Source organism: Scyliorhinus canicula, chromosome 2, assembly GCF_902713615.1.
Source record: "Scyliorhinus canicula chromosome 2, sScyCan1.1, whole genome shotgun sequence".
Taxonomy (NCBI): Eukaryota; Metazoa; Chordata; class Chondrichthyes; order Carcharhiniformes; family Scyliorhinidae; genus Scyliorhinus; species Scyliorhinus canicula.
Genome location: NC_052147.1, coordinates 36595159 through 36611355, shown reverse-complemented (window position 1 = coordinate 36611355; position 16197 = coordinate 36595159). Strand labels below are relative to the sequence as shown.

General features: G+C 50.2%; 1 protein-coding gene across 5 annotated transcripts in view; it reads right to left on the bottom strand.

Moving 5' to 3' along the window:
- Positions 1–16197, bottom strand: part of LOC119952464 (TOG array regulator of axonemal microtubules protein 1) — a 173248-nt gene that overhangs the window by 9064 nt on the left and 147987 nt on the right. For all 5 annotated transcript variants that reach the window (XM_038776256.1, XM_038776270.1, XM_038776264.1 and 2 more), the window contains 7 exons: positions 13883–14039; positions 12914–13019; positions 7725–7966; positions 6524–6682; positions 5721–5847; positions 3138–3253; positions 2043–2244 (listed from right to left, as the gene is read on the bottom strand). In XM_038776256.1, the coding sequence (XP_038632184.1) occupies positions 2043–2244; positions 3138–3253; positions 5721–5847; positions 6524–6682; positions 7725–7966; positions 12914–13019; positions 13883–14039 (1109 nt within the window). The remainder of the gene's footprint in view (positions 1–2042; positions 2245–3137; positions 3254–5720; positions 5848–6523; positions 6683–7724; positions 7967–12913; positions 13020–13882; positions 14040–16197) is intronic.

Sequence of the window (16197 nt, the reverse complement as noted above, 5' to 3'; positions counted from 1 at the left end):
AGTAAAGTATGCTGCAGACCCAAATAACAAAAAATAATTAAGATCAGGGACAGTGCCACCAAAGGACACACGGAGGAAACCCACGCAGACACGGGGAGAACGTGCAGACTCCGCACAGATAGTGACCCAGTGGGGAATCGAACCTGGGACCCTGGCGCTGTGAAGCCACAATGCTATCCACTAAGCTACCGTGCTGCCCAGACTGAGAAGTGGTCTGTAAGGGAGCTCCTAAAATTCAATTATGAACTCATTACTCTTTTCAAGTTTTCTAAATAATCTGGATTTAGGTGCAGGGAGAGGATTATAAAATTTCCAGAAGATTAAAACAAGGCAGAATAATAGATAGTGATGAGGATAGCCGTAGACTTCTGATGGACATACACAATGGTGAAATGAGCAGAAGCATTTCAGATAGGGTTCAATGCAGAGAAGTATGAAGTGATGTGCCTTGGGAGGACTAATATGGGAAGATCGAATACTATAATTTAAAGGGCAAGGCCATGAGAAGGAGGCAGTGGGCAAGGGCTGACGCTGCAAGGGGCTGTGTGGCAGGGCCAAGGCTGCGAGGGGGTCAGTACGGCAGGGCCAAGGCCGCGAGGGGCAGCAGAGTCGAAAAGCGAGGCCGCGAGGGGGCAGTGCTGAAGGTCGAGGCCGCGAGGGGGCAGCGCTGAAGGGCGAGACCGCGAGGGGGCAGCGCTGAAGGTCGAGGCCGCGAGGGGGCAGCGCTGAAGGGCGAGGCTGCGAGGGGGGTAGCGCTGAAGGGCGAGGCAGCAAGGGGGGCAGCAGAGTCGAAAAGCGAGGCTGCGAGGGGGCAGCGCTGAAGGTCGAGGCCGCGAGGGGGCAGCGCTGAAGGGCGAGGCCGCGAGGGGGCAGCGCTGAAGGGCGAGGCCGCGAGGGGGCAGCGCTGAAGGGCGAGGCCGCGAGGGGGCAGCGCTAAAGGGTGAGGCCGCGAGGGGGCAGCGCTGAAGGTCGAGGCCGCGAGGGGGCAGCGCTGAAGGGTGAGGCCGCGAGGGGGGCAGCGCTGAAGGGCGAGGCCGCAAGGGGGCAGCGCTGAAGGGCGAGGCCGCGAGGGGGGCAGCGCTGAAGGGCGAGGCCGCGAGGGGGCAGCGCTGAAGGGTGAGGATGCGAGGGTGGCAGCGCTGAAGGGTGAGGCCGCAAGGGGGGCAGCGCTGAAGGGCGACGCCGCGAGGGGGGCAGCGCTGAAGGGCGAGGCCGCTAGGGGGGCAGCGCTGAAGGGTGAGGCCGCGAGGGGGGCAGCTCTGAAGGGTGAGGCCGCGAGGGGGGCAGCGCTGAAGGGCGAGGCCGCAAGGGGGGCAGCGCTGAAGGGCGAGGCTGCGAAGTGGGCTGCGCTGAAGGGCGAGGCCGCTAGGGGGCAGCGCTGAAGGGCGAGGCCGCAAGGGGGGCAGCGCTGATGGGCGAGGCCACGAGGGGGCAGCGCTGATGGGCGAGGCCGCGAGGGGGCAGCGCTGAAGGGCGAGGCCGCGAGGGGGGCAGCGCTGAAGGGCGAGGCCGCGAGGGGGCAGCGCTGAAGGTCGAGGCCGCGAGGGGGCAGCGCTGAAGGTCGAGGCCGCGAGGGGGCAGCGCTGAAGGGCGAGGCCGCAAGGGGGCACCGCTGAAGGTCGAGGCCGCGAGGGGGGGAGCGCTGAAGGGTGTGGCTGCGATGGGGGCAGCGCTGAAAGTCGAGGCCGCAAGGGTGGCAGCGCTGAAGGGTGAGACCGCGAGGGGGGCAGCGCTGAAGGGCGAGGCCGCGAGGGGGGCAGCGCTGAAGGGTGAGACCGGGAGGGGGGGCAGCGCTGAAGGGTGAGACCGCGAGGGGGGCAGCGCTGAAGGTCGAGGCCGCAAGGGGGCAGCGCTGAAGGGCGAGGCTGCGAGGGGGGCAGCGCTGAAGGGTGAGACCGGGAGGGGGGGCAGCGCTGAAGGGCGAGGCCGCGAAGTGGGCAGCGCTGAAGGGTGAGGCCGCGAGGGGGCCAGCGCCGAAGGGTGATTGATGATTCCAAATTATTCATTGAATCTGACAGTTTAATTTGTTGTTCCTAGATTACCTTAATAATGTTAATTATAACAAGTTCCTGATTGTTTTGACAATCTGTTAATAATTGCTCGATTCCTCGGCTACGATCCCGAAAGTCCTTTGCACCCAATAGGCCTGTAATCTCCTTGAGGTATTCTGCATTTTCCATCAGGTTTCGTGGAGATGGTTTCCATGTCTGATCACGTAAATTAACTACTCCTTCTGTGATATCCCTGATATGAATTAAAATACAATCATACCATATTAATTTCAAATTTGACAAAGTTTTGTTGAAATTCAAAATTCTGTAAATTCGGTATGTAACCAAGCTATGTTCAACTAAAAAGTATTTTGTTAAAGAAAATAATAAATTTTGCAAAAATGATCTGCAATAGGACAATGTTTTAAATTTTATTTTAACATTTGAAAAAATGTAATTTAAAGAAATTTGAGTACAGATTGTATTCAAACAATCTGTGCTTACAAAACCAAAACAAAATGCCTTTTAGATTAGATTCCGGTATTCAGCAGCATTTGCGGAACAATCCTGAGTGTGCTCATAGCTACACTAACAACCAATTCAAGATAATCAGTCAAACTCGTAAAGTAGCTGGTTTACATTTACTCGAAGCAATATAGATTCTGAAGGGACAAACAAAGGAATACATATAAGCATTGCACCTTTTAAAAATTACCTTCAAGCATGGCCATCCTATAGTGGGCTCCCTTTTGCTTTTTACTCGGCAACCTCTCAGCCACTCACAGTCAACTTACCAATTAATTAGCATCCCTTTTCTTTGTTGTAAATATGATCATTTGAAATTTGGCATTCTTGCATTTGGCATTCTTCCTGATGAATGCAAGATGAAAAGCTTCGGCAACATGCCTCTCGTTTTAGCAAAATGACAAATTAATGAATGTAACTTGCATAAGAGTATGCAAGATATTAATTAAAATTCCACCCCATCCTGCACACTAAAATAGTTGCAGTGATATGTTATACTCCACACACTGGACTCAATGTATAAAATCATAAATTCAAGGACATAAAAACTAGAAATTCAGCCGTGACATTCTTTTTGCAAAGAATTTGTTATTGATTAATTGTAAGTAAATTTGATAATACCTTCCTGTTAAACTTTGGACTTCCCTGGAGCTAGATAAAGCTCGCATGCTTCCTCCACTCCCAGGATATCGTCTGCCTTTTGCTGATGGGGTATCTAATGGCATTTCTCCAAGACCCTTATAGAAGTAAAGATGTAACAAGTTTAATATCATGAGGAAAAACATGTCAATTACTAAAATGCAAACAACTATCAATGCAAATTAATCATTACTTTAAAGCTACAGTACAATATTTTTATAGAACGGCTGATGGAGCATCCGCAGTTAGCACTAGCGTCCACATGCGCAGTTAGTGCTGGTGCCCGCATGCGCAGTTAGCGCCAGCGCCATCTTCGTTGGGGGCAATAGTGGCTGCCGCCACCCCCTCCTCCGGTGCCTGATCAAAATAACCACCGCCACCTTCCGATTTCGGCCCCGTGGCCCACATGACACCGACATCTGACGTCAGGCTGCCGGTGACGCGTTCCCGACCATCGATTAGGAACAACCTCAGCCCCAGTCCCAGTGAAGACCAATCAGGGCCCTGCAGTACAATTTCAACACACCAATAAGGTTACGACCAGTGACGTCATGGATATATGAACTAAGCGCACAAACAGCTCTCTTTTTTTGCCTTGGGTACAGATAAACAAGTGTAACTGTACCGCACTCTTGGGTGCTGAATAAAGCTACTGAAATTTAACAACCGGACTCAACTCTCTGTGGAAACAAAGATCTAACAACGGCAAAGATATTTTCAAATATTTGCTTAAAAATGACTCAAATGAATATGGGCAAGAGCGGTCTTTGCGATTCAGGCGAGGGGACAAGAGAGTAGATTGGAGGGTGCCGTTCAAGGTGGTGGGAGGGACCTTTCGGTATTTGGGTATCCAGGTGGCGCGGGAGTGGGAACAACTACACAAGCTGAATTTGGCTCGGTTGGTGGAGCAGATGAAGGGGGACTTCAGAAGGTGGGATATGCTCCCGTTGTCACTGGCAGGGACGGTGCAGACGGTAAAGATGACAGTTCACCTGAAGTTTTTGTTTGTATTTCAGTGCCTGCTTATTTTTATCCCCAAGACTTTCGTTAAGAGGGTGAATGTGGTGATCTCTCGGTTTGTATGGGGGCTAAGACTCCGCGGGTAAAGAAGGCGCTGTTGGAATGGGGTCGAGGGGAGGCTGGCCTTACCGAATTTCAGGAGCTACTACTGGCCGACAAACATAGCAATGGTTAGGAAGTGGGTAGTGGGGGAGGGGTCGGTGTAGGAGCAGATGGAGGCGGCCTCATGTAGGGGCACAAGTTTAGGGACACCGATAACAGCACCTCTGCCATTCTCGCCGGCTCTCACCGGTACTCCACAAGCCTGGTGGTAGTGGCAGCCTTGAGGGTGTGGGGACAGTGGCGGAAGCGCATGTGATTGGAGGGGGCGTCGGTATGGACAACTATTTGTGGCAACCACCGATTTGCGCCGATGGGGTTCTGGAAGTGGCAGCGAGCTGGGATTGAGCGGTTTGGGGACTTGTTTATTGCCGGCAGCTTTATGTGCTTGGAGGAGGGGTTTGAGCTGCCCCGGGGGAATGGGTTCCGATACCTGCATGCAAGGGACTTTGCGCGGAGGCAGGTCTCGACCTTCATGCACCTACTGCCCCAGGGGATACAGGGTAAGGTAGTGTCGAAAACGGGAGTGGGGGAGGGAAGGTCTCGGAAATTTATAAAGAGCTCATGGAATGGGTGGGAGCCCCAATAGGGGAAGTGACTAAAAGTGGGAGGAAGAATTGGGCACGGAGTTAGAGGCGGGGTTGTGGGAGGTTTCCCTGTGTAGAGTCAACGTGTCTTCATTGTGTACCAGGCTTAGCCTGATACAATTCAAGGTGGTCCACAGTGCTTGTAATGACTGTGGCCCGTATGAGCAGATTCTTTGAAGGGGTGGAGGATAGGTGTGGGCGATATGCAGGAGGGCCCACAAATCATGTCCACTTGTTTTGGGCATGTCTACGGCTTAGGGGATTTTGGCACAGATTTGCCGATGTCATGTCAATGGTATTGGAGGCACGGGTGCTTCCGAGTCCAGAGTGGAGATTTTCGGTGTGTCGGAAGACCGGGAGATGTTTTGGCCTTTGCCTCCCTGATAGCCCGGAGACAGATCTTATTAGTGTGGAGGGACTCGGAACCTCCAAAATCGGGGGTATGGGTCAGTGACGTGGCCGGATTTCTCAGGCTTGAGAGGATCAAGTTCGCTCTGAGAGGATCGATGCTAGGGTTCGCCCGGAGGTGGTTGACTTCTTTGTGGAAAATTAAGTTGTCAGCAGATATAAAGGGGGCCGCCGGGGGGGGGGGGGGGGGGGGGGGGGGGGGGGGGTGGGGGTTGTAAAGGGAAAGAGGGAGGCTGGTTGAGGTTGGAAATCGTTAGTGGGAAAGGGGGATTGGGGAACTGTGTATGTAAGGCACATTGGCTGGCTTTGGTTGTTGGTTGGGTGGGTGTTATTTGTTCTGTTGCTTTTTCCTCTTGAAAATTGTTAAAATTACATATGCCTCAATAAAATATTTTCAAAAAAAAATGACTGAACCGTTGACTGAGGTTCTTAAATACTAATTGTATTGTACCTTTTGGCGAAGATTATTAACAGTATCTCTAATATAAGGCAGATCTCTGGGTGGCAAATGTTTTTCAAGCATCTTGTCAAAATCATGGTGAGACATCATTATAAACAGCATCTTGCGTCCATAGTATCTGCAAAATAGCAAAAGGTCACTGCATCATCTACGAAAATGGAGTGATGGGGCTAGATTCTCCGTCCCGCTGCGCCAGATTTCTGGTTAAACAATGTGTTACTAGAATTGAGAGGATATAACTATCAGGAACAACTGATCAGCCTAACAGGAGACCTGTTAGACGTCAAAGTTATAAATGATTCAATAGGGTAGATATGGAGAAATGACTTCCACTTGAGCAAGTATAAATCAAGGGACCATAAATTTAAGATGTTTTGAGTAAATTAAGAGTTTAGAAGGAATTTCTTTACAATGTGGTAAGATTGTGGAACTCACTCTGTCAAATGGAGTGATTAAAGCAGATGGCATTTTAAGGGGCATGACGCATTCAAGGGAATATTGGAGGCACACATGAGGAATATGGTGGCAGTGTGGGAAGAAACAATTGGTGTCTGAACTTTGTTTGGAGTATAAGCTAAGACATAGACCTTCTCTCACTCAAGCGTCCTTCTGACTGAGGTTTCTAATTATGACTCCACAAAGTTGTGATATGACAAGAAAGCCATTTCTATGTTGTACGTTCTATGTAAAAATTGGTGTCCTGGGAAAAATTGAATCAGTCCGAGAACTCTTAGTCTGGAAGTTGAATCACTACATTGTTCCATAAAATTCATACTTAAAAGTCATTTACTTGCCTAGTTTCTGGGGATCCATCTTGAGAAAATTTTGCTACTGCATGAATAATTCGATCAGTGATATCTTTAATTCCAGATAAAAGTCGCCCTGCTCCCATTCGTTCCACCACATTGGCAAGATGCTGCGCTGTACATTTTCTGACCACACCATTTAGATGGCTGAACAAAAGCAACGAAGATACAATTAATGATCTACTGAAAAGGAAAATTAATCCCATTTCCATGCAGTTATGCTAGTTAAATTAACTATTTATAAACTTTATTTACTAGAATAGCAATAAGTCACCAAAGAAACATTCTGGAAGATGACAGTTAGGTATAAAATTTGGCAGAGAAGAGTGTCAAGGGCAACAAATGTTTCCTTCAACCACCATATGATTCCTTCATATGGTCACTTTCAACTGGACAACAAAGTAAAATAGAGGCTTTATTTATTTGATAGAGCAAAAATATGCACCAGGAAGATATCAAGATAAAATAAACATGAACAGAAGCAGACAGCCTGCTTCCTGCCCTCTTATTTCCATTGTTGGAAGTGGCTTCCTTCCATTTGGCAGACACTTAATCAGAAATTTGTTGTGTGGGAAAACTTCAGGTGCCCGATGTGGCAGAGCAAACCACTCAGTTGTATCAAATGTTCTCAGTAAAGAAATGCCAACTTTGTCAGTGGCACCCAAATTGCAACAGTGAATTTGAAAAGAAATACTTACATGAGCAAGGTAGAGGCACAAGTTAAAAAAAAGTTAACTTGAGGCTAAATAAAAATTCAAAATAATGCAAAAATGTTTTTAAAGGTCTCACACTCAAGCTGACAATCTATTCTGATTGCTATCTATGTTGATTGAAAAAATATTTCACTTGCTCATTCACTCCAGAATCAGATATAGAAAATGGGAGTAAAGAGTTGATGTCTGCCTTATCAAGGAATGTTCTTATATATTGGAAAATTGGAAAGACTCAATGGTACTGGGAGAAAGATGTCTGATTTCATTTTTCTTTTAAATCAATGAAAATAGATTATTGTACAGAATAAAATAGATAAATACATAAAATAAGATTTACAATTCACAATTGACCCTTATGATTTACATGCAAAGGATATCAACTAAATCCATTAACAAGATTCAAAAGGAATGTAAAAACACAGAAATAATAACATCGTTTGTTAAAATATTTATATTAAAATAAGAGTTATATTTACTTCAGTCCACCATTTATTAAGGATAAAAGTGCCCGTGCTGGGCTAACATTCATGACCATTGCATTTAGTGTTTTGTCCACATCCTCTCGTATGAAAGCATTAGATTCACTTGCTTTGTGCAAAAGGGTTTTAACACTGTGGCTGTTGTCCAGCTCCTGATCCATATTCTTCTTAAACACTGTGAACATGTCTCCTAAACAAAGCACTGCTACTCGTGAAACACCAGAGCGTAGATTTTTCACCTGTGAATAGGAAATACAGAATTAATTCAGGGTTCGGTATTATGTAACTAGACTAGCAATCCAGAGGCCATGGGCGGGATTCTCCCGCAATCGACAGGATGGCCCAACGCCGACACAAAGAACGGCGCAAACCACTCCAACGGAAGTTTACTCCTACCGGACGTTTTGGAAACCTCCGACCCGGAAGGGGCTCGCAGCGGCGTGACGCCAATCGCGACGGCGTCACCTTCACAGACGCGTGCGCCGTCAGGTCGCTACCGTTGGAGACACGGCAAAATGGCCGCCCTGAGGGCATCGGCGCCATTGCCCGGGTGCTGGCCAGCATCACCCAGACACAGACAGGGATGGCCAACTCCCTGAGCTCCATGGCTGCAAACTTGCAGACCCTTGTTGATACCAGGGCGGGCCTCCAGGACTGGCAGCGGCAGGTGACGGGTTGTGTCGGGTGCTGGATCCGTTCGCACCCCCGACCCATGGAGAGGCCCTGGGGCTGTCAGGCACCCCGAGGGAGAAGGAGGTGCTGGGCCCCCTGCAGGGGAGGTCCCATAGCACCGCGATACCTTGGACTTCCCCACCCCCCTTCCGTTCCGGGTGCATCTGGTGGGCAACGGGCAGGACAGGCTGGCAGCTCGCCATCCCAGTCGCCCGAGCCGCAGCCTGGCCCATCCTGGCCGGGCCGCCCAATAAAACGGCTGCCAAAGGGGTCCCTAGTCACAGGGCAGGAATCACAGGAGTCCGCCTCCAGTTCTGCTGTACCGTCTGGGGAACCACCTAGACGTAGTCATAGGGTCCTTAAGGCCAAAAAATTAGACACGGAGTCAGTTGGCTCGGGTGCAGGGCGCAGATTAGCTACAGGGCCTAGGGCATGTGTATGAACTGTTTGTTATTAAAATCAGTTTCACACCTACAGCAGCTGCCTCTGTGCTGTGTCCGAAGTGTGCAGGGGTGGGGTGTGAGGTGAGTGTCAGTGTGTGTGTGAGGGGTGATAGGACTTCGAGCTCAGGTGAGTGTTGCGCCCCCCCCCCCCCCCCCCCAGGTCGCATTCGGCATCCCCCTGGGCAGACGACGGAACCGTGCGCTGCAGTATCTAGGCCGCATGCAGGGACGGTCTAGGTGGAGGGTGTGACTGTGGCCCTGAGTTAGACATTGTCTAATGATGTAGAGCCTGGAGCCCATCGCAAAGCGGGTTGTCATCATCTGCCATGGCGTGCAATAGACCCACTTCCACTGGCGACCGTGTGAGCCCTGGCTGTTGTGTCGCAGGTGGATGTGCAATGGAAGGGTGTGTGTATGCGGGTGATGCTGGTGGGTGAGATGAGGGTGGTTGGTGTTGGGCGGGGTGAGGGTGGTGGGCTGGTGCCGTACTGTGCTGTACGTGCCCATACTCAGCGATACCCGCACCCCCCTAGTCTGTGAACCGTGCAGCTATCAACCAGTCCCGTGTCCACTGGCCCAGCCGGTAACGGTGCGCAGCCTCCCGTCCATGTCCAGCCCGTCTGTCCTGTACATAGCCCCATCCTCCTCATCAGGGCAGGTTTGCCCTTCTTAGTGTTGCTCCTCCCCCTCCTTTGCCTCCAGCACATCACTCCTCTGCTGGGCTATGTTGTGCAGGACGCAGCAGACCACAACGATGCGGCCGACCCTCTCTGACGGGTACTGGAGGGCCCCCCAGAGCGGTTCAGGTACCTGAAGCGCACCTTCAGCAGCCTAAAGCACGTCTCGACCACACCTGTGGGTCTCCGCATCAGCCTGTGGCCTCCATATAGGCGTCATCAGCCATGACCGCAACGGGTAACCCTTGTCGCCCAGCAAGGAGGGGGGGGGGGGGGGGGGGGGGGGGGGGGTCCCTCGAACATGGCAGGGATGAACGGTTGTGCGACCACCTGCATGTTCATGGAGTAGGCCACCTTCCTGTTCATGAACACCGCCCTGTTATCCACTGGTGGCCGCATGGCGACGTGCACCCCATCGATTGCCCCCTGGACCATTGGTATCCTGGCCATGGCAATGAAACCCACTGCCCGGGCATCCTGGTGGGCGCGGTCCACAGGGAACTGAATGTAGCGGTCCACGATGTCATACAGGGTGTAAGTCACTGCACGGATGCACCGGTGCACCAATGCCTGGGAAATACCGGACAGGTCCCTCCTCAGTGACTGGAATGACCCCATCGCGTAGAGGTTTAGGGCCACTGTAACCTTGACGGCCACCGGGAGAGGGTGTCCTCCCCCAGTTCCACACGGTGCCAGGTGTGCCATGATTAGGCAGATATGGGAGACGGTTTCCCGGCTCATCCTGAGTCTTCTCCTGCATGCCCGGTCCGTGAGGTCTTGGTACGACCATCCTGTCGGACAGGCGGCCCTCCTGCCTGGGCGGCTGCCACCTGCCCCTCTGCGGCAGCCTCCGCCGCCTCCGTGGCACCCTCCTGCTCCAGCTCCCAAAGGACAATATGTAGAAGGGTGGCTCCCGCCACGGCGGCCAACATCGCTGGGTGATGCCCAAACGTAACGGTCTGCAGGGGGTGGGGGTAGACGACATGTCATCATTGCCCATACCCCCTCCGCAGCCAGGTGCCATGGGCTGCATGGTTGCCACTGTTGCCAGATGGCACCTGGCCAGGGAACCCCATCCCCGGCTCTCCCATCCCTGGCACCCCCATCCCCGGCAGGCACCCTCGGCCCTGTGGAGCACCCTCCACCGGCACCCGTGAACCCCCCCCAGCTATGGCCGTGCAGTCCCCTCTCTGGCGGCTGCCCCACGCTGACCCCTACCTCCTCGCTCGCTGCCATCAGCCAGCACGACTGGTTGACGCCGTTAAAAGCATGTTTGATTTACGCCGGTGTGACCGAGATTTGAAGACCCCCGGGGCCCATTGTGTCGCGCTGATTCTCGCGATTCTGTGAGGTATGGCGGCTGGCGGCAGAGCGGGATTCACGCCGCCCCATGAGGATTCTCCGACCCGGCAGGGGTTCGGAGAATCCCGCCCCTGATGTTTGGAGTACCTACCCTGTATCCATTGGCCAGAATACTTATAGATGCTTGACACTGGGTAAGCTAAAAGGATACATATATTGGCCTTATACTGGTGGTAGCGGCAGAGGTGTGTGGCAGTGTTCATTGGGCAGCTGTTTTTCTCAGATGGAAGATGGACCAGAGATGGAAGAATATGGGGGAGAAAGTTGCCTAACATTTTGATTACTGAGCAGAATGCTGTTATCACAAGGTGTTATGGGTCACACTTTTTCAGTATAATTGATTAATACATTGTGGGTGGGATTCTCTGAACCTGGGGGTAAGTGTTGATGCCATTGTAAACGTTCCTACTGCGTTTTACGAAGGCTTCAACAGAGATCAGAGATCCTGCGCCGCACAGGGGGCCAGTACGGCACTGAAGAGCCTCACACTGCTCCAGCTGCCGATATAGGCGTCAGAACAGGCGCCGCGGGTCCGTGCATGCGCGCTATGGCTGGCGGGAGTTCGCACATGCGCGTGGGTTGCTTTTTGCACGCCGGCACCGACGCAACATGACGGAGAGCTACAGCGGCCCTGCGCGGAGGAACATCGGCCCCCACCGGGATAAGCCCGCCCGCCGATCGGTAGGCCCCGATTGCGGGCCAGGCCACTGTGGAGGCCCCCCAGGGGTCGGATGCCCCCTCCCCGCCACCAGGCCGCACCCCGCAACAGGAATGCCGAGTTCCGGCTGGGTAGGACCATACGAGAACGGCGCAGGCGGGACTCGGCCTAACTTGATGGGCACTCAGCCCATCGCACGGGGAGAATCGCCGGGGGGGCCGCTCGACCTGGCGAGGGGTCGGAGAATACCGCCCTATTTCTTTTTTTAATTTAAAGTACCCAATTCATTTTTTTCCAATTAAGGGGCAATTTAGTGTGGTCAATCCACCTACCCTGCACATCTTTGGGTTGTAGGGGTGAGACCCACGCAGACATGGGGAGAATGTGTAAACTCCACACTGGCAGTAATCCGGGGCCGGAATAGAGCCCGGGTCCTCAGCGCCGTGAGGCAGCAGTGTTATCCACTGGGCCACCGTGCTGCCCCCTTAATGTCTCATATCTAACTGTTGGTTCTCAATAAACTTAATGAACCATATTAAAATTACTGATGACTAGTCAACTGCTGATTTGGTTACCTGTGGCCCTTAAACCCAGGAAATCGTACATCCTCTCACTCCACATTCTCTAATCGTATTCTTTAGTTGATTATGGGGTGCTTTTCAAAAGCCTTTTGAAAATTCACCGAAATCACATCTACTGCATTATTGTCTATTCTCTCTGCTACCTCCACAAACAAATTGATACGGTTGGTCTAGCAGGATTTGCTGTTTTGAAATCCATGTTGACTATTCATTATTGTATTTCACATTTCTGGATGAATTTAACTATTTAGTAAAAATTCCATTATTTCCCTCCTGCCAATGTTAAGCTAATTAGTCTATAATTCCCTGGACCTGTTCTTTCCTCCTTAATGTCAGAATTGCATCAACTATCCTCCATTCCTCTGGCACTACATCTATTTCAAATAAATTATTAAATATACATTCTAATGCTTCTTATCATCTCTTTGGTAAATTCTTTTGAAATATGTGGATGCATCCATCTGGCCTAGGGGTTTTATCCTCAGCTGGTATATTTTGCTCAATACACCTTGCTTTTATTATTTCAAATGCACTTGACTTATTATTCAGATCAAGTAATCTCATTTCCTCCTGTTCCATCTCCCTGATAAATACTAAAACAACATAGTTATTTAATATTTCTTCCATCTTACTATCATTACCTGTGGTATTATCCTTTATGGTCCTATTTCTATCACAACTTACTTTTTTGTTGATACGGAAATCTTTTGGAACACACTTTATTGTGGTACCAGACATTAAATGGATTTATTATGATTATTATATTCTTATGAGAAAACATTAAAATAACAACCTCTTGAACAACAGCAAAGACGGCCTCATGCAGTCTCAATGTTAACACATCTGAGTGGTATGTAGACAGACATCGAATACAATTGATGCCTTCAATTTTCTTCTCCCTATGAAAGAATACAAAAACTGAATTAGTAATACTAAATAGAGTTCCAAGTATCAGTGATAAACTATGAATGTCAAAGGAAACCAATACTATTTTTAAGAATTGGAGGGCACAATCTCATTAATGCCCTCCAATGCAAGGTTTAAAGAAAGAAAGGTGGGGTGGAGGTGGGGAAATGTGTTTTTTTTTTATACAAGTATTAATGTATAATGTATTCTTCAGAACATTTACTGAGGTGGTACCAGATCAACTCTGAGGACATTTTAATTTTTTAATATAAATTTAGAGTAACCAATTCATTTTCTTTTTCCAATTAAGGGGCAATTTAGCGTAGCCAATCCACCTACCCTGCACATCTTTTTGGGCTGTGGGGCAGAAACCCATGCAAACACGAGGAGAATGTGCAAACTCGGCACAGACAGTTAGCTAGAGCCGGGATCGAACGTGGGACCTCAGCGCCGTGAGGCAGCAGTGCTAACCACTGCGCCACCGTGCTGTCCTTTCTCAGGCCATCTTATGACAGTTTCTCATTTTCTGTGGAACCACTCTGGGGTGCATTTCATTGGCAATACACTGAAGCAGCCCAGAAGAAAACCAAAGGTATTGGGGATATAGTGCCTGTTTTAAATAAGTGAGTGGTTTGCATTTTAAATAAGACCATTCTATATGAAGCTAATAATATCTTACTCAGTTGACCACTTGTAAACCGATCATTGGTTACAGGTATCTAAAATTAGGTTTATTATACTAGCTTCAATATAGAATAGGAAATCTTGGCTGGTATGTCAGCATATAACCACAATACAGAACAACCTTATACAGAAAATTTTAATGTTAATCAAAAGAAAAATACTCATTCCATACCAGTCTTCATCAGCTAAAAGTTTAAGAGCTTCTGAGAGTGCAAAGTCTGGTTTGGAAAAAGGTCTTAATTCAGAAGGATCTACAACCTCTGGACTTGGCAAAACTGATGGCGTTTGATCCCTGTGAGATGATCTGGCGCCTGGAGCATTCTCTCCGCCTGTTAGAATGTCAAAGAAAATTTACATTTTGTGAATTAATAAATCTATGTAATATTCAGCTTCATTGTAAACAATTTTGGATCCAGTTTTAAAAGACTCAATTTTCAAGAACCTGTATAGAACTTAAGAATTAAAATGCATTTTGAAGGAGGGAATCTACTTTGCAATAAAGACAAAAGTACAAATTGACTGTATCCTTAATGTCCTCTGAAAGCTTGAAGGTTCTATATAAGGTTAAAAGAGACCATTCTGCGGGCACTGATCTCTCTGATCCTGAAGCGGGATAAGGACCCCTTGCAGTGTGGATCATACAGGCCTATCTCGCTCCTCAATGTTGACGCTAAGTTGCTGGCGAAGATCCTGGCCACCAGGATAGAGGACTGTGTGCCAGGGGTGATACACGAGGATCAGACAGGATTTGTCAAGGGACGGCAGCGCAACACGAATGTGCGGAGACTGCTAAATGTTATTATGATGCCGGCAGTGGAGGGGGAGGCGGAGATAGTGGTGGCGCTGGATGCGGAGAAAGCGTTTGATAGAGTTTTTTTTTTTTTTTTTTTTTTTTTTTTTATTTTTTTTTAAAAAAATTTAGATTAGCCAATTATTTTTTCCAATTAAGGGGCAATTTAGCGTGGCCAATCCACCTACTCTGCACATCTTTGGGTTGTGGGGGTGAAACCCACGCAGACACGGGGAGAACGTGCAAACTCCACACGGACAGTGACCCAGAGCCGGGATCGAACCTGGGACCCTCAGCGCCGTGAGGCGGTTGTGCTAACCACTAGGCCACCGTGCTGCCCTGCGTTTGATAGAGTTGAGTGGGGGTACCTGTGGGAGGTGCTGGAGCGGTTCGGATTCGGGGAGGGATTCATCAAATGGGTGAGGCTGCTCTACGCGGCTCCAATGGCAAGTGTAGTTACCAATGGAAGGAGATCGGAGTACTTTAGGCTCTACCGTGGGACCAGGCAAGGGTGCCCCCTGTCCCCCTTGCTCTTTGCACTGGCGATTGAACCTTTGGCTATGGCGTTGAGGGAGTCAGGGAGATGGAGGGGTCTGGTGCGGGGTGGGGAGGAACACCGTGTATCGCTGTATGCGGACGACCTGCTGTTGTATGTGGCGGATCCAGAAGGGGGAATGCCGGGGGTGATGGAGCTGTTAGCGGAATTTGGGGGCTTCTCGGGCTATAAGTTAAATTTAGGCAAGAGTGAGGTATTTGTAGTACACCCGGGTGATCAGGAGGAGGGAATTGGGAGACTCCCATTTAAGAGGGCAGTGAAGAGTTTCAGATACCTGGGGGTGCACGTGGCCAGGAGTTGGGGGACTCTCCAAAAGCTTAATTTTACCAGGCTGGTGGAGCAGATGGAGGAGGAATTTAAAAGGTGGGTCATGGTGCTGCTATCGTTGGCGGGTAGAGTGCAGTCCGTCAAAATGACAGTTCTCCCGAGGTTCTTGTTCCTTTTTTAGTGTTTGCCCATCTTTATCCCTAGGGCCTTTTTTAGAAGGGTGACTAGCAGCATCATGAGCTTTGTTTGGGCGCATGGGACCCCGAGGGTGAAGAGGGTCTTCCTGGAGCGGGGTAGAGATGGGGGGTGGTGGGGGGGGGGGGGGGGGCTGGTGTTAACCAATCTCTCGGGGTATTATTGGGCGGCCAATGTGTCGATGGTGCGCATGTGGGTAATGGAGGGGGAGAGGCAGCATGGAAACGGATGGAGAGGGCGTCCTGTGGAGATACAAGCCTGGGGGCCCTGGTAACGGCGCCGTGGCCGCTCCCTCCTACGAGGTATACCACGAGTCCGGTGGTGGCGGTTACCCTCAAGATTTGGGGGCAGTGGAGGTGACATAGGGGAGAAATGGGGGGCTCGATGGAGGCTCCGTTAAGGGGGAACCATAGGTTCGTCCCGGGGAACATTGATGGGGGATTTCAGGGTTGGCACAGAGCGGGCATCAGACAGCTGAGGGACCTGTTTATTGATGGGAGGTTTGCGAGCCTGGGGGAGTTGGAAGAGAAATTTGGGCTCTCCCCGGGGAATATGTTCAGGTATCTGCAGGTAAAGGCATTTGCTAGGCGGCAGGTGGAGGGATTCCCTTCGCTTCCTGCGAGGGGGGTGAGCGACAGGGTGCTTTCGGGGGTCTGGATCGGAGAGGGGAAGATATCTG